At 44.8% G+C, this 25505-nt stretch overlaps 2 protein-coding genes across 3 annotated transcripts in view; one reads left to right on the forward strand and one right to left on the reverse strand.

Annotated features, from left to right (window-relative positions):
- Positions 1-20101, forward strand: part of NCOA3 (nuclear receptor coactivator 3) — a 130923-nt gene extending 110822 nt beyond the window's left edge. The window contains exons 11-23 of one of the 2 annotated variants that reach the window (XM_040638435.1): positions 2197-2588; positions 2761-3629; positions 4616-4751; positions 6224-6418; positions 6795-7046; positions 7145-7271; positions 8465-8636; positions 13292-13585; positions 14834-14938; positions 16403-16652; positions 17759-17933; positions 18276-18417; positions 18713-20101. In XM_040638435.1, coding sequence (XP_040494369.1) covers positions 2197-2588; positions 2761-3629; positions 4616-4751; positions 6224-6418; positions 6795-7046; positions 7145-7271; positions 8465-8636; positions 13292-13585; positions 14834-14938; positions 16403-16652; positions 17759-17933; positions 18276-18417; positions 18713-18724 — 3121 coding nt within the window. In that variant the 3' untranslated portion in view covers positions 18725-20101. The remainder of the gene's footprint in view (positions 1-2196; positions 2589-2760; positions 3630-4615; positions 4752-6223; positions 6419-6794; positions 7047-7144; positions 7272-8464; positions 8637-13291; positions 13586-14833; positions 14939-16402; positions 16653-17758; positions 17934-18275; positions 18418-18712) is intronic. The other variant, XM_040638437.1, reaches the window with a different exon arrangement.
- Positions 20102-22827: 2726 nt separating this feature from the next.
- SULF2 (sulfatase 2) overlaps positions 22828-25505 on the reverse strand; it is a 117047-nt gene continuing 114369 nt past the window's right edge. Inside the window, exons 19-21 of the mRNA XM_040638438.1 lie at positions 24856-24889; positions 24624-24677; positions 22828-23752 (exon numbers count right to left, since the gene is read on the reverse strand). Of these exons, the coding sequence (XP_040494372.1) occupies positions 23722-23752; positions 24624-24677; positions 24856-24889 (119 nt within the window). The 3' untranslated portion in view covers positions 22828-23721. The remainder of the gene's footprint in view (positions 23753-24623; positions 24678-24855; positions 24890-25505) is intronic.

Below are 25505 nucleotides of genomic sequence, written 5' to 3' on the forward strand. Positions count from 1 at the left end.
TGTTTCAAGGGTACAGGTCTGTGATTCATCAGTGTTACACAATACACAGTGCTCTCCACAACACATATCCTCCCCAGTGTCCATCACCCAGTTACTCCATCCCTCCCATCCCCTTCTACTCCAGCAACCCTTAGTTTGTTTCCTGAGATTAAGAGTCTTTTATGGTTTGTCTCCGTCTCTGGTTTTGTCTTGTTTCATTTTTTCCCTCTCTTCCCCTATTTTCCTCTGCCTTGTATCTCAAATTCCACATATCAGTAAGATCATATGATAGTTGTCTTTCTCTGATTGACTTATTTCACTTAGCATAAAACCCTCTAGTTCTGTCCATGTCATTGCAAATGGCAATATTTCAATTTTTTGGTGGCTGCATAATATTCCATTGTATATGTACACCACATCTTCTTTATCCATTCATCTGTTTTTTTTGTTTTTTAAAGATTTTATTTATTTATTTGACAGAGCAAGAGACAGCCAGCGAGAGAGGGAACACAAGCAGGGGGAGTGGGAGAGGAAGAAGCAGGCTCCCAGCGGAGGAGCCTGATGTGGGGCTCGATCCCAGAACGCCGGGATCACACCCTGAGCCAAAGGCAGATGCTTAACGACTGAGCCACCCAGGCGCCCCTCCATTCATCTGTTGGTGGACATCTGGGCACTTTCCATAGTTTGACTATTGTGGATATTGCTGCTAGAAACATTGGGGTGCAGGTGCCCCTTTGGATTACTACATTTGTATCTTCGGGGTAAATACCCATAGGGTGGCTCTACTTTCAACTTTTTGAGGAACCTCCATACTGTTTTCCAGAATGGCTGCATCAGCTTGCATTCCCACCAACAGTGTAGGAGGGCTCCCCTTTCTCCACTTCCTCACCAACATCTGTCATTTCCTGATTTGTTAATTTTAGCCATTCTGACTGGTGAGAGGTGGTATCTCATTGTGGTTTTTGATTTGTATGTCCCTGATGCTGAGTGATGTTGAACACTTTTTCATTTGTCTGTTGGCCATTTGGATGTCTTCTTTGCAGAAATGTCTGTTCATGTCTTCTGCCCATTTCTTTTTTTCTTTTTCTTTTTCTTTTTTCTTTTCTTTTTTTTTACAGATTTTATTTATTTATTTGACAGAGAGACAGCCAGCGAGAGAGGGAACCCAAGTAGGGGCAGTGGGAGAGGAAGAAGCAGGCTTTCCAGCGGAGCAGGGAGCCCGATGTGGGGCTCGATCCCAGGACCCTGGGATCACGCCCTGAGCCAAAGGCAGACGCTTAACGGCTGAGCACCCAGGCGCCCCATCTTCTGCCCATTTCTTGATTGGATTATTTGTTCCTTGGGTGTTGAGTTTGATAATTTTATTGGATTATTGGATTATTGGATTGGATTATTTGTTCCTTGGGTGTTGAGTTTGATAATTTTATAGATTTTGGATACTGGCCCTTTATCTGATAACGTCATTTGCAAATATCTTCTCCCATTCTGTCGGTTGTCTTTTGGTTTTGTTGACTGTTTCCTTTGCTGTGCAAAAGCTTTTTATCTTGATGAAGTCCCAATAGTTCACTTTTGCCCTTGCTTCCCTTTGGCAGTGTGTCTAGGAAGAAGTTGCTGAGGCTGAGGTGGAAGAGGTTGCTGCCTGTGTTCTCAAGGATTTTGATCTCACATTTAGGTCTTTCATCCATTTTGAGTCTGTTTTTGTGTATGGTGTAAGGAAATGGTCTAGTTTCATTCTTCTGCATGTGGCTGTCCAATTTTCCCAACACCATTTGTTGAAGAGACTGTCTTTTTTCCATTGGATATTCTTTCCTGCTTTGTTGAAGATTAGTTGACCATGGAGTTGAGAATCCATTTTGAGTTCTCTTTTCTGTTCCATTGATCTATGTGGCTTGAGTAATTTGCAGTTACCTCCGGGTTAGTCCCTAGAGGTGTGGCAACTCTAGTAAACCCTGCTGCGATCCCAGCCACCATAGTTGTTGGCCCTTCATGGTACTGTGCTCATGGTCACTCATTTATATTCTGTGGCATATTAAAAAATATGTGACTGGGTTCATAACTGACCAGTATTTAGATTAACACTAAGTATTGACACTAAGTATTGGAATGGTTCCTAGGAAGTTAAGCTCCTGGACACTTATTTCATCATTAAAAAAAACTGTGAGTGCTTTAACGTATACCTGTAATATTTTAGTGAAAGTTTGTCCTCTTTCTTTGCAGGGAACAGAATGGGTATAGACCAAATACGAATCCTGTTGGACCAGGCATTAGACCTCCAGCAGCCGGATGCAATAGTTCCGTAGGTGGCATGAACATGTCGCCAAACCCGGGTTTACAGATGCTGAGCAACAGGACCTATGGCTTGGCCGACCCCAGCACCACAGGGCAGATGAGCGGAGCTAGGTACGGGGCCTCCAATCCCATAGCATCAATGAACCCTGGGCCAGGCATGCAGTCACCATCTTCCTACCAGAGCAGCAACTACGGTCTCAACATAAGTAGCCCCCCACATGGGAGCCCTGGCCTTGGCTCCAACCAGCAGAACATCATGATTTCTCCTCGTAACCGTGGGAGTCCAAAGATGGCCTCGCATCAGTTTTCTCCTGTTGCAGGTACTGGTATTGGCATTTCCTTTTATTTTTTCTTCCGCAGTAATTCTCTTCTTGTTCTTTTGTAACCCTTGTAAATTTAGTTCATTTTATAACAGAAACTTTGAAGAATTCAGTGGCGTTTGTTATAGCATCCAATAGTCTAATTCTTTCCCGTATTTGTCTCCCAATCCAGGTGTACACTCTCCCATGGGATCTTCTGGTAATACTGGGAGCCACAGCTTTTCCAGCAGCTCTCTGAGTGCTCTTCAAGCTATCAGTGAGGGTGTGGGGACTTCTCTTTTATCCACTCTGTCTTCACCAGGCCCCAAATTGGATAACTCTCCCAATATGAATATGAGCCAGCCAAATAAAGTGAACAGTCAGGATTCCAAGAGTCCTCTGGGCTTGTATTGTGACCAGAATCCAGTGGAGAGTTCGATGTGTCAGTCAAATAGCAGGGATCACCTCGGTGACAAAGAAAATAAGGAGAGCAGTATTGAAGGGTCAGAGAATCAGAGGGGTCCTCTGGAAAGCAAAGGTCATAAGAAATTACTGCAGTTACTTACCTGTTCTTCTGATGACCGGGGCCATTCCTCCTTGACCAACTCCCCCCTGGATTCAAGTTGTAAAGACTCTTCCATTAGTGTCACCAGCCCCTCTGGGGTCTCTTCTTCCACCTCTGGAGGAGTGTCCTCCACGTCGAATATGCACGGCTCACTGCTGCAGGAGAAGCACCGGATTCTGCACAAGTTGCTGCAGAATGGGAATTCACCCGCAGAAGTAGCCAAGATCACCGCAGAAGCCACTGGGAAAGACACCAGTAGTACGGCAGCCTGCGCGGAAGGAAATGTCAAGCAGGAACAACTAAGTCCCAAGAAGAAGGAGAATAATGCACTTCTTAGATATCTGCTGGACAGGGATGATCCTAGTGATACACTCTCTAAAGAGTTGCAGCCCAAAGTGGAAGGAGTGGACAGTAAAATGAGTCAGTGCAGCAGCTCCACCATTCCTAGCTCGAGTCAAGAGAAGGACTCTAAAATTAAGACAGAAACAAATGAAGAGGTAATTTGTTCTTTCTCTATTCCGGCTTGGTCATTGTGTTTAATCATTGCATTTCTGTGTTAGAAAGACTGTGTGTTATGTGCAAAATCTTATCTTGTATTTTAAGTTTATGTAATGGAAGTTACTCTTGAGCTGTCATTTCTTTATAATTTTTTGGGCATCAGGAAAGAGTATGATGCAGTTTGGAAATGCCAGATGTGTGTGTTTTAGAATGTGACTCTAACTCGAACCAGCTGGTAGCCACTTGGAAAATTTCATGGAGGTTGTTGTTGGAATGAGGAGATTGGGTCTTTTAAAGGGATAGTCGAAAGAAACGGGAGAAAAAACTTGTATAAGCACCAGATTTCTGATTTGTACCTACAGTCAGGTTCTGTGCTCTACACGGTCTCATTCTGTGTAAGGGTTCCCCAAACTCTGCTTGAGGCGCACTCTTCTGGGAGACTTACTATGCACCTGAAAGTCTTGGGGAAATCTTACTGTTAGGACGTCTGTTTAATTTTGTTTAACCTAGTGCTCTCCAAATTTGTGGGCCAAGAGCCCTTTTTAAAGCATGCCTGTGAATCTCTTATTGAACGTCAGCTTGTTGCCTTTATTATTAATCACACTTGTTTTCCGAAGGTGGGTGTAGAGGCAGACCTCTCTGTCAGCTAATGATGCTGAGTAACATTAGCTGGAAAATATCCTACGGTTTGAGAGTTAAAGTTCTGGTGCAGATGAAAAGAATGCCCCCGCGGAAGCACTTCCAAACCCGGAGAATTTATTTCAGTACACTGATCTAAGTTTCAAGGAAGAAGATTTGGGGTAGGGGTCTTAAGCAGCCAGACTTTAAGTTGGGCATTATCATTTCAGGTAACTATTGGGTATTAGTGATTCCCATTTCATTTGTGTTCTTCTGATGAATATGTTTATACTTATGTATCTAGTAATGTTAATTAAAAAGAAATGAAGTTAACAGAGGTTAATTAAAATCCCCCCCCCCCCCCCAGGGATCTGGAGACTTGGATAATCTAGATGCTATTCTTGGTGATCTGACTAGTTCTGACTTCTACAATAATTCCATATCCACTAATGGTAGTAATCTGGGAACCAAGCAACAAATGTTTCAAGGAACTAATTCTCTGGGTAAGAAAGAACTAGATTTTATTCTTGCTGCCTTTTAAAAGTTCTGCACGTTTCTATGTCCAGTTACCCCTTGAACAACACTGGTTTGAATGGCACGTGTTCACTTACACATGTGGATTTTTTTGGTAAATACAGTACTGTAAATGTGTTTTCTCACGATTGAAAACAAAACAAAAAGCAAAACCAAACCCAGGGCTTGAACTTACAACCCTCGAGATCAAGACCTGAACTGAGATCAAGGGTTGGACACTTAACTGACTGGGCCACCCAGGCACCCCTCTCATGATTTTCTGGATTTCTCTTAGTTTATTTTAAGAATATAGTATATAATAGATGTAATATACAAAACATGTGTTAACTGACTTACCAGTAAGTCTTTTGGTCAAAGTAGGCTATTAGTAGTTAAGTTTTTGGGGTCAGTAGTTACATGGATTTTTGGCTGGGTTAGGGGCTCAGTGCTCCTAACCCTGTCGTGTTCAAGGGTCAGCTGTGCTCTTATAAGACGGGAATCTAATTAGCATTTTTAACTTCAAAATACATAGCGTGCCTCTCGGGTTTGTTTTTTGTTTTTGTTTTGTTTTTTTATAATTTATAGTGCATATGTTTTAAAAAGTCTTTGGACATTTTCCTGTTTTTTTTAAATTTCCTATTTCTAACTAATATGCCAGTAATTGTGGAACTTCTAGGAAAGTGTTCGTCTTGGGTTGCTCCAGGTGAGTAGTAGCTACCAGAGCATATATTTTTGTTAGGCACAGAGGCTTGAATTAAAAAAGCAGCTGAAACTGTAGATCGAAACCTTTCCTATGACACTTGTGGAGCCTTGTCATTTAGCCGCGAGACTTTTCTTCTTTTAGTGTTTGCTGGTTCTCCCCAGCCTCTCTTCCACAGCTGTGTGGTTTCCTCATTCATCAGTTTAAGAAGGGTATACTACAGGTATTGATTGAACTAGAAAAATTCACAGTTCTCAGGAATGGTGGTTACTCATTTTCAGTGGCACTGTTTCCTAAACTGAAATGGGTAGTCCGGTCAATCAGGTAGCTTGGAGAAAGAAAAGAGTTAGGGGGAAATTTCACATTTCATTCCTTGTTTGATTAGAAGGCAACTTATCTAGTTTCATTTAATTAAAAAATTTTAAACAGAGAATCCACTCAAGTGCATATAGGGAAGAACCTCTAGGAGTTTGAACTTTGATAACATCTTCAGTATTAAGCAGAATACGAATGACTATGTCAGGCTGTGGAACAGTGCCCAGTACGTCAGCCAACACTGGGACTCTTGTCTCTACTATATTTGGAATATGAGGCTTTTTTTCCCCCCCATCTTCTTCTTTTTTCCTTTTTTCTGTACTTAGTGTTTATGTTAGTAAGAAAGACGTTCTTGGGTGGGTGGTATTGGTACTTAGGTGTTGTGCTTGATTACTTATGTACTGAATCATCAGGATTTTTATGTATTGTGCATCTGTGTTTCAACAGGTTTGAGGAGTCCACAGTCTGTGCAGGCCATTCGTCCCCCATATAACCGAGCAGTGTCTCTAGATAGCCCTGTTTCAGTTGGCTCAAGTCCTCCAGTAAAGAACGTCAGTGCTTTCCCCATGTTACCAAAGCAGCCCATGTTGGGTGGGAATCCAAGAATGATGGATAGTCAGGAAAATTATGGCTCAACTATGGGTATGTTCTTTCTAATCAGTACTTAACGATTAAAATTTTCTTTCGGGTAAAGCAGATTTAAAATACTTAAAGCCATTTAAATAATTGGGATTAAATAATAGGTTTTTGAATAACAGTAGCATAACATTTCTTTCACAAGTTTCCTTAATTTATTCTACATCTTGGTTATTTTAAACTCTCAAGGAAGCTAGTTGAATACATGGCAATAGTGGCCTATCAAAAATGTCTTAAAAAAATAAACGTTTAATGGTCGTCCAGCCCTGTTCTTAGGATGACAAAGCACTTTTTTGGGCAAGTTCGTGTGTAATGATTATATTTATATAAGAAGGATTTTAGTATATTATGGGAAAGACGTAATCAGTTCTACCTGTTTTAGGTGGACCAAACAGAAGTGTGACTGTGAATCAGGCTCCTTCCTCAGGAGATTGGGGCTTACCAAACTCAAAGGCCGGTAGAATGGAGCCTATGAGTGCAAACTCCATGGGAAGACCAGGAGCAGATTATAACGCTTCCTTACCCAGACCTGCGGTGGGCGGCTCGATGCCCACCTTGCCTCTGCGGGCCAACAGCGTCCCAGGGGTGAGACCTGTGTTACAGCAGCAGCAGCAGCAGCAGATGCTTCAACTGCGTAAGCATCCCCTTCGTTAAAAAAGAAAATTAGATGATTTAGGGTAATTTTTGTTATTGCCTTCTTTGAAAATGTATTCCCTCTTTTTCTTCCACCAGGGCCTGGTGAGATTCCCATGGGAATGGGGGTCAGTCCGTATGGCCAGCCAGCACCGTCTAACCAACCGGGTTCCTGGCCAGATGGCATGTTGTCCATGGAACAGGGCCCTCATGGGCCTCCAAATAGGTGGGGCTTTGTTATGTGACTGTTGAAAATGTTAGCATTGGATTATCTAGAAAAGGGTCAGAGCACAGGAGTAAACCTGAAAGAGAAGGAGGAAAACTCACTGTGACTGAGGTGCTTGGCTGCCATGTGGTCGTTTCTTGTCTGACTGTGTAAAAATCCAGGCGAGGCAGCAAGCTAGTGAGGGAGGAGACCTCTTTATTGTTTAGCTATCAGGACCAGCGAGTGGTCAAACTGGAGAGGATAAATCACCACCAGTTTGAGAAGATGAATGGTGTTCAGAGGGTGAGCCTCAGTTTTCTGGCAGATTAATTTTTAGGGATTTGACAATTCTTTTATAAAATTACTTAAAACATTTCAGGAATGATGGTGAAAGTGAACTGTAGCACTCTGTTTTTGTGAAAGAAGGATGTGGATTACGTCTGTATTTCATTTTTATTTAGCTTGGTCAGTAACTCATTTGCGTGAAAGAAGCCACCTGTCAGTGTCAAGTCTAACTTGAATTCTGTAATAGATTAAGCAAAGCAAAAAATGAATCGATGTATTGAGTATACAGTGGTGTAGCTATGTGTGTTTGTTAGCTTGAGTGCTCCTCTACTCAGTGGAGAATAGTTTCATTATGGAATTTTTTCTGAGGCAGAATGAATATCTAATTCCATGTCCTTCTACTATGTTGGAGCACTGTGGCACCTACTGTGGGTGTATGGAGTTTGTATTACACTTGTTGATACGTGAGCTCTGTGGGCCAAGGATGACAAGTTATTTTGGCAGGTCCCAGGCTCAGTTTGCTCTGTGTGCGTGTGTGTGTGTGTGTTTTCCTTGTCCTTTCTTGAGTTCTTCAAGTTAACAAGTATAACTACTACCACCTCTACTCTTGTATGCTCTTGAAAATAACACCCTATCCCATCCCCCTCAGCCTCTGCTATCCCTCACGTGTCTGGGGATCTAGTAGTTACATTTTGGTGGCGGGATTGTATGTGAGGTATGTGGTGGTTGTAAGATGGCCTGGCTCAGTTTAAAATTGTGGGCCTTCAATTTAGGTTGGTGCCATTTGCTCTTCTCTGTTACTTGGTTTATTATTTGTACTTGTCATATTTAAATTATTACCATGTATTGAAAGTGTGTGTGTGTGTGTGTGTGTGTGTGTGTGTTGGAGGAAGAGCAGCGTTGACATTGATTGCAAATCTTTTTTTAAGGCCACTTCTTAGGAATTCCCTGGATGATCTCCTTGGGCCACCTTCTAACCTAGAAGGGCAGAGTGATGAAAGAGCGTTGTTGGACCAGCTGCATACTCTCTTGAGCAACACAGACGCCACAGGCTTGGAAGAAATCGACAGAGCTCTGGGCATCCCGGAACTTGTAAATCAAGTAGGTGGCATTAACACAGAAATGGAGGTGTATGTGTGCGCACTCCCAAACAGGTGTGTGTGCGCACATACGGGAAGGCGTGCCCGCGAATGCCTGTGTATCTTTCCTGTGACTTGAGTTAACGTCACTACATTCACGGGGTCCGCTCTTACATTTAGAAGTCGTACTGGAAGTTGCCGGCAGTACGACTTCTAATTGTAAGAGCGGACCCCGTGAATGGCAGTTTTAAAAATGCTGCTTTTTACTTATGTTAGTTGAATCCTCATTTTTATAATTAATTCTTTTTACTACCTGGCCAAGCAGTGTATACTCTGAGGAGATGAGCTTTTTTGGTATCAAACAAAACCCCTTTACAGCAGTGAATATGAACATCTCAGCAGTGGCATCTCTCACTCCCGGTTACCCGTGCAGCTCTGTGAAAATACGTCATTCACAAACCTGTGTTTTTGAAACCGGGTACATTTTGTAGTGGCTGTTCTCATTTAAAGAACCGTGTGTGGTGGCAGTGTTTAGATCTGCGTCCTCCGTGATAATCAGGCAGGATTCTCGGGGTTACACACAGGGTCGTACTCCTCTGTGGCAAACACTGTCACAGAAGTTCGGAAAGGGTGGGTGGGAAACGTGGAGCAGTGATGTACGTCTCAGCGATACCGTTTTCAGGCCCCTGGCGCTGAAGAACCGCGTCTCACTGGCTGAAGGGGGATGTGAGGGCTGCACAGAGACTGATAAGCTTGACCTGCCCTTACAGTTTTATTTAAGCTGGAAATAGCTTTCTCTGTTCTAATGATAAAATAGTTAATGGTCATTATGTAAAATCTGACAATGACCCAAAAAAAAGTGTACATATTAAAAAGTTAAAAATCCTCTGTAATCCTGGCACAAAGAATTGTTAGTAACTTTTGAGTGTGGATTTAAAAAGAAGAAGGGGAGCAGCCTTTAAAAGCACTTTGGTAACCTGTTTTACTTATGAAAATCATCCTCAGTCATCTTTTTTACAATTTTTATTTAAGTTTTTTTCATTTTTTAAAGTAATCTCTACGCCCAACATGGGGCTCCAGCTCACAACCCCAAGATCAAGAGCCACGGGTTCCACCAACTGGGCCAGCGAGGTGCCCTTCAGTTATCTTTTTTTGTTTAATATATACATCTTTAATTTTAATAGGCATATAGTATCTATTATATGGAACACTATTTAGCCAGTACTCTACTGATGAAAATTTAAAATGTTTCTAAATAATGATCATAAACAATTCTATGAATTACTCCCATCTTGTTCACTCTCTTTACCCCAGTATAATTATGCCTTTTGTTGTTAAATAGGTGGTCAGTATTTATATTATTTTGGCTTGTTGCTGTGTCAGGCATAGTTTGTATAGGGTTTTTGGTTTTCGTCTGATTTTGAGTTAACTGTCTTCTTTTTTAATTTGTTTTTTACACATTTAATACTAATCCTCTCCAGATACTCCATTGGAACTATAAAATTTCTCATTTTTTCTTCACATGTTCAGACATATTAGGTAATCCTTCAGTTCCTTCCCTCCCTCTTGTGGTTCTGTGTTACTCTGCTTTACTCTGTCCTGAGAGGCAGGTCTAGACCCTCTTCTCTGTCACATCTCCAAGCTCCCTGGTCCTAAGCGGCTTTCCTTCTTGCTTTATTCCTTTGTTTTATTCAAACATGGTTTCTTTTAACTTCTCTGTCGCTACTGCATGACGTAAAGTGTATTGGGCCCTCGTGGGTCTGAAAATATCTTTATTCCACCCCCTGCATGTCTGACTGTGTATTAAATTTTGGGTTGAAGATAATTTCCTCATAGAATTTTGAAAGAATTGTTCCACAGCTTTGCCATGGACTTGTGTTTCAGTCTGATTTCTGCTCTTTTGTGTGTGACCCGTTGATTGTCTCTGGAATTATTCAGGAACTTTTTCCTTCTGAAGTTGCATGAAACCTCATTGTGGTGTGGGTCTTGTCTTTTTCATTCTGCTTGGGGGCATTTTTGTGTATCATTTCTTTCTCTCTCTCTTTTTAAAGATTTAAAAAAGATTTATTTGACAGAGAGAGACAGCCAGCGAGAGAGGGAACACAAGCAGGGGGAGTGGGAGAGGAAGAAGCAGGCTCCCAGCGGAAGAGCCTGATGTGGGGCTCGATCCCAGAACGCCGGGATCACGCCCTGAGCTGAAGGCAGACGCTTAACAACTGAGCCACCCAGGCGCCCCTCTTTTTTTCTTTTTAATTAGTGAGTTTTAATTGCATTTATTGGTAGTGGGGCTGAATATTTTTTTTTCTTTAAAAAAATTTTTTTTTTAGGGCTGAATATTTCTAAAGCTTATCAGACATGTCATTTGGTATCATTTCTTTAATCATTTTGTCTCTTCTGTATTTTCTTTTCTCTTTGGGATGTCTGTTGACATGTTGGGTATTACACCGAGTCTGTGTTTTTAAATCTTTTTTCCTTGTTTCTAAGTTACTTTATATTTGCTTGTGTCCCTTTCATGTTGGAAGCTTTCACCATCACTTATCTTGTGATCCTTGACTTTCTTTTTATGTTTAAATATGATGTATTAAAAAGAATCAGTCTTCACTCAAAGTGTTTGGTGGGGGGGCTGGCCCTTTTATTTCAGGACTCCCCAAATTGCAATGTGTAGAGCTGTTACCACCTCCTCTTCTACTCACACCGTATAGTTTTCCTTGCCTGGGAATTTTTAAATACCTGGTTGTATTTTGGGAGCTGGGCTGGGGAGGCAAGGTGATGATTCCATAGTGTTAAGATACAGTTTTTACTAGAAATTATAAATAAGATTTCCTGTTTTCAGCTTCTGCCTGCTTTTGCCCCTCTGCTCTGCTTGGTATCGCAGAACTGAGGTGGCTGAGGGAGTAGGTAGAAGGTATAGCTACATGGCTGTGCAGAACTGGGGAGCGGGTTGGGGACTGGGAAGTAGCTGCTCCCCTGCTCTCTGCTCAGATTCCTAACCAGCTGCGTTTGAGCACATCCCCAACGGAGTCTGTTGTGGGCTCTGTGGAAAACATTTGCTCAGGTCTTACGTGTGTTTTCCTCTCACAGGCACATGGGTCTCAGCTTCTCTACTTTCCTGAGTTGGGTACTCCTCTCTTTTTCTGTCTTGCAAATGCCTGTTGAAATACTTAAACCCGTTGCCTTTCTTATTCTCATTGTTTTGTGGATAGATACTACCTTCTAAATTCTTTGCTATTATTTTAGTAGGGTTAGCAAGAGAAAGGAGGTAAACATGCACGATTAATCCATGTTTAACTTACAGTATGATTTACTTCATAGAAAGAGATTTCAGATTCCTGTCTGGAGAAGGGAATTGGAATGATGGGACAGAGCAGATGCATAGAGACCAGTTACCACAAGAGTCCGAGAAAGTGTCTTGGAGAGCGTCACTGCAGTGGAATGGAAGGGAAGGGTGCAAGATAGGTCATATGGAAGAAAAACTGACAGGACTCGGTGGACTGCTGGTGCACGTGTGCGCATGTGTGTGTGCGCACACACACACGCATACTTGGAAAGGGAGCATGTGAGCAATCCAGATTCTGGCTTTAGTTCTGGGCACATGGTGTTGCCATGTTGCCATGAGGGAGGATTGGAGGAGAATCAGGGTCTTTGGGGGAGGGGCTGTTGGGAATCATGACTTATGTTTCCTACATGTGAAGTCTGAGATGCGACATCCAGGTGAAGTTGTTAAGCAGGTGTTTGTGTCCGTAGAGTCAGAACTCAGAGACACTTGAGCTGGAGACGAGTTCGGCCACTGTTGCTAGTAGATGAGAAGACCAGAGTAGAAAATGTATTGAGGAAAAAGGAGAGGGGCCTGGGACTGAACACTGATGAATGCTTACCACGCTTCTGAGGAGAGGTCAGAGAGGTGGGGAAATCGAGGGTGGGGTCACTGTCCCAGTGGAGTGAAGTGTGTTGTGGGGCGAGACCGTTGCTTGCACACTTGGCACTCTGTGCCCCTGGATACAAAGGTAAAGGTGAACGCAGTATCTTGTCTCAGCGTGGCGGGCTCTTCCCTTCTTCGGAATATTTGTTCTCAATGTTGTTCTGTCACTTGTTGGACTCTGTTGTGTACCTATCCTTCTCATGTAGAGAAGTGATGCCAGGCACATAGCAGGCACTTGATAAATACTTGTTCAGTGCATGGGATTCTTAACAGTCCCTCTAGCCATGCAAATAGTAGTGGATGGCCCCCTTTAGGTTTTGTTTGTACAACTAGTAATATGCTTTGGGGGATATCAGTTTATGTTGATTTCCCTGGTCTCTACCAAAATCACCTCTAATCACTGTCAAAATAGTCCTGTACTAATTATGTGAGAATTGATCACGATTTTAATTGGTTTATTTTATACTTGGGTTGGGAGGTCTGTGTTGGTACAGAAATCTGGTCTGGAACGAATAGCGTTTCCCCGGGTACTCTTTGTCTCTCTGAGACTCTGCTAGGCACTAGGACACGTTTGTTAAAACGGGGGTCATCGTTCGTGTTCTCGTGGAACTTCAGACAATAAGCTTGATTTTGCTTTTGGAATTCTGAGTTATTCTTGTTTACATGTGTTGGCTTTATTTTTTACCTTCCTTGGGGCATTTGATTTCTGTTGCTTTCCAGATGTACTTTACTGTTCGTTTATGTGTTTGATGTTTAAGGGACAAGCTTTGGAGTCCAAACAGGATGCTTTCCAGGGCCAAGAAGCGGCAGTAATGCTGGATCAGAAGGCGACATTATATGGGCAGACGTACCCGGCGCAGGGGCCTCCCATGCAAGGAGGCTTTAATCTTCAGGGACAGTCACCATCTTTTAACTCTATGATGACTCAGATGAACCAGCAAGGCGGTTTTCCTCTCCAAGGAATGCACCCAAGGGCCAGCGTCCTGCGACCCCGGACGAGCAGCCCCAAGCAGCTCCGGCTGCAGCTTCAGCAGAGGCTGCAGGGCCAGCAGGTAAGCCCCCAGCTCGCCCCCGCCGGCACGCCTCCCTTCTGGCCCCTCCTGCAGGATGGGGTGCCAGGCTTTGTTCTTCAGAGCTCTGGCCACTGGCTCTCTGCCCTCGTCCGCTCAAGCTCTTTGTTTCGTGTAACATTGTGTTTGTACACGTGGTTCCTTGTTAGGGAGCGGTCCTGCTGGAATTGGTCAGGTCCTCCTTTTGCTAAGATGATGCTGTCGTGCAGGTTAAAAAGTGAAAAATGTCCTACGGGATGGCACTTGGGGAAGAAGCTTATTTCTTGATGGCTTAAAGGTAGATGATTTCTATTTTTAGAAAAGGCCTTAATATTAATACCAGATACTTAAACCTTATTGATTTGAACATTCTTTTTATGGAGCCTCTGCTTTCTAGATGTTTCATAAAACTTGAGCTCTCTTCATATTCTCAGATTAGAGTTCTCTTTTTTATTGTTCCCTTAATCCCCAGCACATCTTTTAAAATTTAATTATTTATATTGTTTATGTCTTGGGTGTGCTGAGTTACTAAATGTGGCAGAACTGAACCATATAAGCTGATGAGTGAGTGAGTGTCAGGTCCAGTGAGCCAGAGACTCTTCTAGGGTATTAATTTTACCAAAAGTCAACGTAGGTACTCTGCAAAGCTGTGTTAATACATTCATGGTATCATTTTACTTTTTACCACTTCTTTCCACTAAAAGTTACTTAGGAAAAGCTAAAAGAAGAGGTAGTTTATTTAGTGTTGGTCTGAGCAAGTTAAAGCTCTTTCTCTAATGGCCTAAGTAATCCCAGAGAAAATCTGACTTTATGAATCCTTGAATTTCTGCTGAAGATACTCTTCAAGCTGCAGATTTGTATTTTTACTTTTTCTCCTAATGCCAAATAATAAAGTTTCACATGCTTGCCAAGGACTTTTCAGCCTGAACTTTTTTTTTTTTTTTTTTAAGATTTCATTTATTTATTTGTTTTTGTTTTTTTTTTAAAAGCAACCTCTACCCATCGTGGGCCTTGAACTCACAACCCCGAGATCAAGAGTCGCACGCCCCGGTGATTGACCCAGCCAGGCGCCCTTCAGCCCGAATTTTTTGAAGTGTAGAAGTGTACTGGTTCAGTGTAGATGTGACTTAACGAGGTTAATGTGTTGGAAGTAGCATCATGACCTCACTGGGTGGTGCTAAGAATTTGGAAAGCTGTTTGGGGCTCACTGTCGTGCTCCACTTGCATCCTAACCAACCCATCTCTCCCCAGTTTTTGAATCAGAGCCGTCAGGCGCTGGAGATGAAAATGGACAGCCCCACTGCTGGGAGTGCTGCTGTGATGAGGCCCATGATACAGCCCCAGGTCACCTCCCAGGTGAGGAGAACGAGTCTGTCCACGGTCACTGCTATGGGCCCCGCACCGGGCCTGGTCCGTACTTGGCCCTCAGTAAATGTATGTTAAAACACAGCAGTTCCGAGTTTCTTGTGTAAGAAACCATTCCTTGGTCTCATCACACTTCCTCTTCCATTCTTCTCTCTTGCTGGTGATGAGGAAGAACCAGGAGGGGAGGATCTTTTATTAAAACCACGGATTTGTGTTTTTTAATTAATTTCCTTTGTGATTATTTGCTGTGTTGTGAAAACAGCTTACACTTTTTTTGGGATTTAAAATAATAAATCTATAAACTTTTCTTTGTTTCTGGGTTATGAAACCATATGCTCGTTGGGTAAAATAGGAGATTAGAAGAAGAGAAAAGTAAACAATACATAATCCGACTCTCAAGGACCGTCTCTGGGATGACTTGTTTCCCCTAGTGGGAAGGATGGTGTGCAAGTTCTCTGTCCCTCCAGCCCAAGGTGGAGACTGTACTAAGGTATTTTCTTAGTGTGCACGAGGCGGATGACCACACAAAAGCCCTCTACTGTGGTTGGAAAGACTGTTCATAACGATTGTAAAAACAACCAACCCACTGTGAGATGCCCAGTATTTGCTGTCTCGGGCCTGCTTGCACGGACTTTGATAATCCGACATCCTGAATAGCTGAGCTAGGATGCTTTCCAGAAAGATAGAAGTTTGCTTTTTGCAGTTGCTTTCTCCCAGCTGATAGGGCCCAAGTCCGCTTTTTGTTTCTGTGCTTTGACCATGTTACCTCCTGAACTTCCAGACAGCTGCTCCTAACCCTCCATGTCTCCTTTCAAAAGCTTTAAGAGGGGCGCCTGGGTGGCACAGCTGTTAAGCGTCTGCCTTCGGCTCAGGGCGTTATGGGATCGAGCCCCACATCAGGCTCCTCCGCTATGAGCCTGCTGCTTCCTCTCCCACTCCCCCTGCTTGTGTTCCCTCTCTCGCTGGCTGTCTCTCTCTGTCAAATAAATAAATAAAATCTTTAAAAAAAAAAAAAAAGATTTAAGAGACCATACAGGCCCGTCTGGGGTAGACTCCTGTTTATCTGAGTATAACCCCATTCTTCTGGGGGGTGCTTCCTTGTGCCTCCCCTCCTCCCACACTCTTCCTGCTGTCTTTTCCTTCTTGTAGTTTTATTTCATAGTTTCTGAAAAATTTGTCCTCAGATTCTACCCTTTAATGTTCTCTCACTTCGAGGAATGTTTTTGGTGTGGAAGCTTGACCATTCGCCCAGTTTCCAGGTCCCTGTTCTGCATCCCATCCTCCCCACGTAGCCACGATGCCTTTACCATAATGAGAACTGTGCATTTTTCGTTTTGTAGGAAGAAAGGCATTGGGTGTTTTTCTCTCCTGCCTAATGTATGGTGGCAGTCGTGTGTGCGTGGATTGGCTGGTTCCTGCTCCGTGTGCATAACTGCGTTCTTTCTTGGGGATTAGCAGGGCTTTCTGAACGCCCAGATGGTGGCGCAGCGCAGCAGGGAGCTGCTCAGTCATCACTTCCGGCAGCAGCGGGTGGCCATGATGACGCAGCAGCAGCAGCAGCAGCAGCAGCCGCAGCAGCCACCACAGCCCCAGGCCTTCAGCCCGCCCCCGAACGTGACGGCCTCCCCCAGCATGGATGGCGTTTTGGCAGGGCCGGTGATGCCACAGGCTCCTCCCCAGCAGTTTCCATATCCACCAAATTATGGTAAATTTGACAGCGAAAATGGCTTCCCCAGAGTAACATTACTAAGGACGTAAGATTCATAGATCTGTGGCACGTTAAACGCAAAATAGTATTTACTCCCTTTTGTTATTCACTAGAAGATGGAATTAATGAAAAATAACAGAACAAGGGACAGTGACCGATGAGGCCGACAAGGCGCAGGTAGAGGCCAGATCAGACGGACCCTAGAAGTCTGGGAGAGTGTCGGTGTCGCTCTGAAGGCCGTGGCAAGTCATGCGTGTTCATGGATGTGCTTAGATTTGCACCGTGGCAAGGTCACTTGAGGCCTGTGGGGCACCCGCGTTAGAAGGAGAGCAGGGAGAGTGAAAGAAGGGAGGACAGTTAGAGCCCCCCAAACAAGAGACCATGTTCTTGTAGTCCGAATGGAGAAAAACTGATCGCCCCCTCCCCCAAGCCCCAAAATGTTTATTGTAGTGCACAGGTCATTGTAATTGTGGTAGATGTTCTATCAGGGGTGTGAGCATTTTTTTTTCCCCCCAGGTCTTGTTTTTTCAGTTCCCCACATCTTAATTTGAAAGAAAGACCACCAGGTTCTCACCCCCGCCCCCGCATGTCCCAGTATACTTGAACTATGCAGTCTCTGAATGCTTGGTCGTGTCAGTGAGAGGAATGCTATGTGGGCATTTGGGTTCCCTTCCTTGGTGACTTGGGTGTATTAATTACAATAACGCGTATTACCTCTTGAGGTCAGTCCTTGAGAGATTCCAGGAACATGGTGGGAGTGGGAGTTAGAGGTATCTTTTGGGGAGATGACATTTTAGGTGCACTCCTGCCAGCTGGGGACAGAGGGACAGTGATCTGAGTCGCATGGGGTGGAATTCCCTTTATACAGAAATCACGTGAAGTAACAGCTCTTCAGGTGGTCTGGACGGTCTGCTCTCTGTGGTAAGCCCATTCCTCCATGTCTCCTCAGTGAGAAGCAAGAAGAGCTGGCAGGCAGCACCTGGTGGCACTTCTTGTCTTCCCCTGCCTTTGGAAGAGAACATGAAGTTTCTATAGAAAACGGATACTCTAAGGAAGGTCCCACTTGAGTGTTGCAGTTTCTTTTTCTTCCTTCTTTTTTAAAGGAATGGGACAGCAACCAGATCCGGCCTTTGGTCGAGTGTCTAGTCCTCCCAATGCAATGATGCCCTCAAGAATGGGTCCCTCGCAGAATCCCATGATGCAGCACCCTCAGACCGCACCCATGTATCAGTCCTCGGAAATAAAGGGCTGGCCGTCAGGAAACCTGGCCAGGAACAGGTGAGGAACAGGGACTTGAAAAGTCATTCATGTTCGAGGGCCCAAAAGTACAGGAAAGTAACCTCTGCATTTTTCATTCAAGCCTGTGTGGATGGAGAGATCAAAAGGCCTGGGTCCCTATTAGAAAGTGTGTTGTTTGGCTCCTCCATTTTGAGACTCCTTCCTGCCTTGCACGTGTCCGCAGGCAGCTGGGGAGCACAGCAGGCGGGCTGGCAGGGGGCAGTCCTCTCCCTCATGTTCTCTGCTGAAGCACGGCGACATATGACAGAATCGTGGTGGTCTGTGTGTGCACGTCTGGTGTGACTAGAAGGACCTGGGGGTGACTGCAGACTTTCTTTCCAGCTCCTTCCCCCAGCAGCAGTTCGCCCACCAGGGGAACCCCGCAGCCTACAGTATGGTGCCCATGAATGGCAGCAGCGGCCCCATGGGACAGATGAACATGACCTCCATGCCCGTGGCCGGCATGCCCACGGGTCCCGATCAGGTATGGGGGTCTATCCCTTACTTTTCTCAGAAAGTTTTTCCTGTTCTCTTGAGAGAGCCAAAGCTTCATCTGTAATCTAAAGGTCCTCAGGAGGTTTTTAACTTCGGTGTATAACCCAAAACAAGAGTCGTTGCAAAAACTTGTGGTTTGAAGACATTGGGCCACTCCGTACTTTTGGTATCGTGGGATCTGAGGGATCCGAATCCGTCAGCCAGAGTCCTGTTGCAGGCCCCGTGGATTCTTCTGTGTTGTGCAGAGCGTGTGTTTTACTCACGTGTCTTCTGGTTATTAACAGAAATACTGCTGACACCTCTACACCAGGACCTCCAAGGAAATCACTGTATCAGTGACACTGCACTAGGATTATCGGGAGTAAAGAATCGCCGTCCTGCACACCCAGCTCTAAGAAAGAGCCAGTTTGGATCTCTGGGAAGGGTATTCGGAGTGATATCATTTGAGCGGGACTGGGTTTTTAGCGGACGTGCGATGTCTACCTGTATTTTTCCTCCTTCTGTGTATCATGGAGTCCAAAACAAATATTTTTGGTGTTCTGCCCCGTAGGGATGGGATTCCGGAGGTACGGAGCGTTACTGATCCCGAAACCCTCCCGTGTCTCTTCTTTCTGCCTGGCTGTCAAGAGTGTTTCCGGTCAGTGTAGGCGGGCTAGAGAAGTTCAGAGAGGTGAGGAGGTCTGGTTTCTCTAGCGGCGGTACCGGACCGAGAGCATAGTTGCGGCCTTCACGTGTTCTTGTCACGACCAGATCGTTCTGTGTCCTCACCTGACTCTGTCCCGAGAAGTTGGTCTTTCTGAATTCTTGTCTTTTCATGATTGTGTTGAGTGGCTCCAGCCCTGTTCTTGGTTGTCCTGGACTTTTTCCTGAGTAGGAACTTCCTCTGTCCCTAACGTCCTGTAATACTTCACCTCCAGGAGCTGTCCTGGATGTCACATGGCTTTGCGGAAGGGACAGTGAGATGACAGTATTTAGTTGCAGCAGTAGCAATTTTTCACATGCTCACGTGCAGCCGCGTGCACTTTATTTAACAAGGAACGGATAAATGCAATAGTCTCGAGGTCTTGAGGAACGGTGAACCGCATTCCCGGTTTTTGTCTGAACTAATCTGTTGGACAAGAACAGTGGTGGTTGTTGTTGAAAGTACTGGTGTCACCCTTTGCCTATATGGTAGAGCAATAATGCTTTTTGAAAATAAACTGCAGAAAACCCAAGGCCAGGTACTGCATTCTGAATCAGAATTTCGCAGTGTTTCTGTGAATAGATTTTCTTTTGTAAATAGGACCTTTAAGATATTGTATTATGTAAAATATGTATATACCTTTTTTGCAGGTCACAACAACTCATTTTTACAGAGTTTGTGAAGCTAAATATTTAACATTGTTGACTTCAGTAAGCTCCGTGTGGTGAGGTCACACACAGAAGAGACATCCCCTGCATTCTGTGGCCTGGGGGAGGGGATGGCAGTCTGCAGCTCCCTGCCCCCCACACTCCAGTGTTAGATGCCTCCCTCTTTTCAATCTCTTAATCTAAATGCTTTTTTAAAAGATCATTTGTTTAGATGCAGGCGTTTTAAATTTGTCTTTTAAATTCCTCTACCAGAACTAAGCACTTTGTTAATTTTAGGGGAAAGAATAGATATGGGGAAATAAACTTTTAAAAAACAATATCAAGAATTTTAAAAGATCAAGCAATTTGATTTAAAAAAAAAGAATCTTGGGTGGCGCAGTCGTTAAGCGTCTGCCTTCGGCTCAGGGCGTGATCCTGGAGTTCTGGGATCGAGCCCCACATCAGGCTCCTCCACTGGGAGCCTGCTTCTTCCTCTCCCACTCCCCCTGCTTGTGTTCCCTCTCTCGCTGGCTGTCTCTCTCTAATAAATAAATAAATCTTTAAAAAAAAAAATCTTGGATTTTAAGCGGTCCGTAAATGTAACAGTAGCAATTCCCGGTATTTTGTTTTTTAATTGAATATGTTGCCTATTTATCTGTGGTAGGAGCGCTCTAAGGTTTTGGTTGCTAGGACCCAAATCCCACAGTGAGATCTCAGGAGTAGACCCCTTGACGTGTGGTTTCTAGTGTCTGCTCGGCTGTCACTCTGAAGCGGCTGTGCTCCTCGTCCCGGCCCCCCCCCCCCCCACCAGTGGGGAGGTGGCTTCTCAGGGAGCTCAGCCTCCAGGGCGGCCAGGTTTGCACGCTTCTGAGCTGAGGTCTGGCTGAGCGAGTGCCTCTTGCACTCCCTGCCACTGCCCCTTTCTGCTCTTGCCAGGCTTGGACACTTGTTCTCGTCCGTTGGGAATAGAGAAAAAAGTCAATTTAATTCCTTTTATCTGGTTTATTTTATTAGCTTCAAATAAACAGTTGAATGAAATTGGGTTTTAAAATTTCAAAGGTCTCTGGCTAGCTTTGGTGTCAATTTCCTAGCAATAACCGAGAGCCAGTTAATTTTTCTTTTATTTCATACATGTTTAGCCAATTTTTCTAGGGGTCTTTGAAGGTAAGATCATTTAATTTCTTTGACTTAATGCATAAGTGAAACCTGTATTTCCAGAACCACCACTGGAATAGATTTGGGTTTGACACCCTCTCTCCCACCGCCTGGTTCAATCTTAGGTAAATCTAAGATTGTGAATCCATCAACTTCCATCATAGTGGCCTGTACGTTTCAGATAACATATCCTGCTGTCTGGAGACAGAGACATAGCTGCGTAAGAGTCTCTGTCTTTTTAGATACAATTGTGTCATGTAGATCTGAACCTTTCTTGTTTAAGTCATGTGTGCTTGGGGAGAAATCGAATGGTGCTCTTACCTTTCTTGACTTTTAAAAATTACAAAAAAAAGTTTTGTGATTCTTTTCCTCAGTCCCAACTCCAGGCTAACTGGAAGGCAGCACCCCCTTTTTATATGGAAAAAAAGGAGAAAGTTTATTATAAGTTTTTATATTTTCTACTTGTTCATTTTATTGGTGCAAACTTAAGAATTTGATTTTCTTTTAATAGATGCTGTCTTTTGAGATAATTTGTTTTTACCTTTATTGCCCTTTTATCTTTTTTGGATACTTCTCTTTGTACTCCTGCTGCCTACCTCTCCTTACCTCTGCCCCCCCCCCCTTTTTAAACCTTGGTATTTGTTTCATCTGCTTTTAGAATGTGCGATATTTCCAGTACCTACTTTTTTGCTGAATCCAAAGATATATAAATATATATATTTTATAAAGATCAAAATGATATAAAGGAGATACGTTTCTTCCTTTAAAAAAAAATTCATTGTTATTGTTCATATTATGATGCCACTTTTCTAAATTGTGCATCTTGATGGAAAAGGTGTAAGTATCAATCACCAGGACTGCTTAGTTAATTGGTATTTAATATCTAGGTGAGTTGGGGGTGTGTGTGGGGGGAGTACAGAACATACTTGGCTTGCCGTCTTCGCAAGGACTGCCAGTTGTCCTTACGCCTGTCCGGTTCCATGAGTTTTGTTCACAAGTGGGGGCATCATAGTAGAGCCTGTAGGACAGATGAAACCCCCTGCTTCGGAGGAGCAAGAGCTGCTGTTCACCTCCAAGGCCACCTGTTCAACGAGCAAGGTGTTTTTTCTTTCCTTCTTTCTCTCTCTTTCCAATGTGTGGAATTTCGATGATGGAAATGTCATTCTGAGAGCAATATTTACAATTCTCAGGAATCGACTTATAGTATTGAGAATGAATTCAGTTTCAATCAAGTTTACATTAAATGTTGCTTTTAAAAATCGAAATCATTCTTTACACGGCAAAGAAAGAATCCAGACCACATGGGATAACTTATGAGATGGTTGAGTGGTAAGCTCTGACTGCTTTGCTGATCATTTTGGATGTCATTGTAAATAAAGGTTTCTATTTAAAATTGAAGCCTAAGAGCTTGTTTCTTTCTTTTTCTTCTTTTTTAAAATCCCGGTTGGATTAAGGGCAAAAGAGAAGGTTAAGGAATCCTATGTCACATGACCCTAGCAATCTCCCTAGGGAAAACAGAGCTCTTGAACAGAACAGAGCTGCTGTTCTCGAAGGTGAGCACCTTGGGGTCCTCCTTACCGTCGGTTCTGTGAGAAGTGCATCAGGTGGGGTGATGGCCGAGGAGGGAGGAGGGTCCTCCTGCTTCTTCCTCCTGGCCTCTGACCGCTGTCTTTTTGCCAGGCTAGACGAGCTGGCGCAGAGAGAGGGTTGGCTAATAGGGTGAATTGCTTTGCAGGCAATATTTTTAAAAAGTATGGTCCTGAAGCGGGTGTAATGTGAGACTTACCTGCGAGGTTCCTGAAGTAGGTTACATTTTCATCAATTTATACCCCGTCTGTTCGCCCTTGAAAAAAACCTGTCTCCTTCCAAAAAGGTGTTGACTGCTTTTTTAAAAAAACCAAGCACACCAAAAAACTCCCAAGAATGGCCTTTTACAAAATGTTAAAGGTTACCTCATACCAACTGCTGGTTGTTGGCTGGGACGTTGAACATTGTATGACAATACTTAGACTACAAAATTTCTTTACAAATACAATTTTGTTAAAACCTGGGACATACACTTCGTTTCTTTTCAGTACTTTAAAAAAACATCAGTTCTGGGACAGATAAAGGAATACTGGCAGAAATGGTTATCTGGTCAGGAACAGAAATGGCCACAACTGCAAGGGGTTTTCTTTACACTGGCCACAGAGCGTTTATTGACGCCACCACTCTTGAAAATTGGGTTTTCTTATTAGATTCCCCTACGAGTTCCCACGCTGGTTACATGTAAATAGTCTCCTATGTACAGTGAAGTCCATTGCTTCAGAGACCACCTGCATCACGGTGCTCGAGGAAAGTCCCCTCTTCTGTGCTGCTCGTCGTCAAACTCTGCAAGTTGTGTCTGTCCCGCTGCTTAGTTCCTTCTTTGTGACGACCCAAAAGAATAAGAGGGTTTAAAACAGGGTTGTTCTTTCCCTATGATTTAAAAGAAAAAGTTCCAGTGACTTACACCGTTGGGGGAAATTTCCAGGAAAATCTTTTTCCCTTGTAAGCCTCTCAGAGAGGGTTAGTGGTGACCGTTCTATACGAAAATGCATCTTGTGCAGCTGGTGAGGTATAATCCGAAGCAAAAGCAGGGGCAAACATGGACTTCCTGAAGTGTCACTGCTCCCGATGGTTGTCTTCCAGAGCATGCCATGTGGACGGAAAGCAAGGCCTGGGACTCAGGCCCCCCGGCTGGGAGCACGTGCCCGCCTGAAATCATACCCGGTCTTCTGGTCGGTACGGTCCGAGGGCGCCTCTGGTCTGGAGGCCCGCCGTGTGCTTCCTAACCTTCCCAGCCTTCCCACAGCTGGCCCCTGCAGAACAAGCAGACTCCTGTCAGTGTCGCAAGAAGAGGCCCCGACGCGGCCGAGCGCGCTGTGCCACAAGGCCGTGGCTGCTGGGAGAGGGGTACTGCCGGGGCCCCGAGGAAGGGCCTGCTCCCGCCCCATCACCCCGACTGCCGGCTGTGGCTGGCATGCTCCGTGACCGGCAGTGACCCGAACGATAATGCGCTTTAATTCTGGGAGCGCCAGGGAACTGCGTGGCCAGCCCAGGAGGATTGTCCTAAGAAGCCACAGGTCGTTTCTGCGCACTGGCAGCGAGAGCACCGCCCGGAGCTGCCCATGGCAGCGGGCCCCGGGGGGTCTGTTTGCCTGTGTGGTAACAATGTCCAGGGAACGGCCAGTGTGAAGAAAAAATCCTCACACATATCTGCGTGTTTGGAATTTCACGGTGAATTAGAGGATTCAAGCCGCATCCCACTGGTGCTGTTCCCTTTAGAGCTCACCCCTCCAGGTTGCCCCAGTCTCAGCCCTTCAGCAGCCTCTTTGGTGCTAGAGAGAGACTTCGGGGCATGTTTTGGGAGCCGTTTCATGAGGCCGTCCGTGGATGGGCCAGCTAGCCCTTCTGCAGCCTTCGAGATGCCTGGCAAGTGTAATGTGTAACGTTCACACGCTTCTCAACCTCTAAGGACCACATGAGTCTACCAGGCCCAGGTTATGCTACACAGAACAAGCGTGTCAGACAAGGTATTAATCTAAAATGAATCCAAAACACGGAAAGACCTTCCTGCCCCCTCCACGAACAGAGACAGGACTACGAAAGTGACGGCGTGCACGCAACAGCTTCGGCAGAATGAAGCAAGGCAGGCCAGAGCTTGCTCTCTAAACTGATACGTCAACTCACAGCGATTTGGAAGAAGGTCTCTTCATTTCTGGCCACTTTCGACGCTGAAACTGCCTAAATTTTCGGGTGTCAAAAAGAAAAGGCGTGTTAGCCTCACCCAGAAAGACAAAGTCTCCCCCCTTTCTGGTGGGCGATCCAGGCCCCTGGCAGACCAGAGAGAGGGCAGGGCCTTAGCCTGACTCGTGCCACCCAGCATAGGAACGGCCCGGGCTTTAAGAACAAAACCAGATACCTGTATTGCTCATAGCTTCCTCCGTCTTTAAGTCCTAAATGAGACAGAAATGAACAAAAGAGAAACTGAGTTTGGGGCAAAAATGGCACAAGCAATGACAACTGCTTTACAAAGCTTTACAACCGCCTTTTTTTCCTGTTGTCACTCATGACGTTGACAGTGTCCCCTAGGGCAGACGGAGTGGCCGAATCATGACGTGAGCGCTCCCTGAGACTCTTAGGTAGCCTCGGGATTGCCTGTACTCCAGTGTCACCCGCTGTTGGACCCCGATGTATCCGTTCAACAGTGACCTGGGTCACGGTCATGGTGGGGGAGGGAGGTAAGGGCAGAGACACCTATGTGACAGAGGACATAAAGCCACAGACCCTGAGAGCGGGGTGGCAGGGAGATCCCGGGTCTCGGCCCTTGACAAGCTTCCTAGAGGATCGGCGGTGTGAGCAAGTGTTTTGGGAATCAGCTGGCCCGGTCACGTGACTCCTCCCAGAGTGTTGTCACAGGGTGATGAGATACTAAGACACGCAGCACAGTGACCGGCACAGCATGATTGACAAGCGATGGGACTCATGTGAATGCAGCACATGGTGCGTGTTAGGGAGGGGGTCCCGCCGCCACTGGTGAGGGCTCACCAGCTCCTGGTGATGCCCGGCTCA

This window comes from Ursus maritimus, unplaced genomic scaffold (genome assembly GCF_017311325.1).
Source record: "Ursus maritimus isolate PB19 unplaced genomic scaffold, ASM1731132v1 scaffold_22, whole genome shotgun sequence".
NCBI classification, from domain to species: Eukaryota; Metazoa; Chordata; class Mammalia; order Carnivora; family Ursidae; genus Ursus; species Ursus maritimus.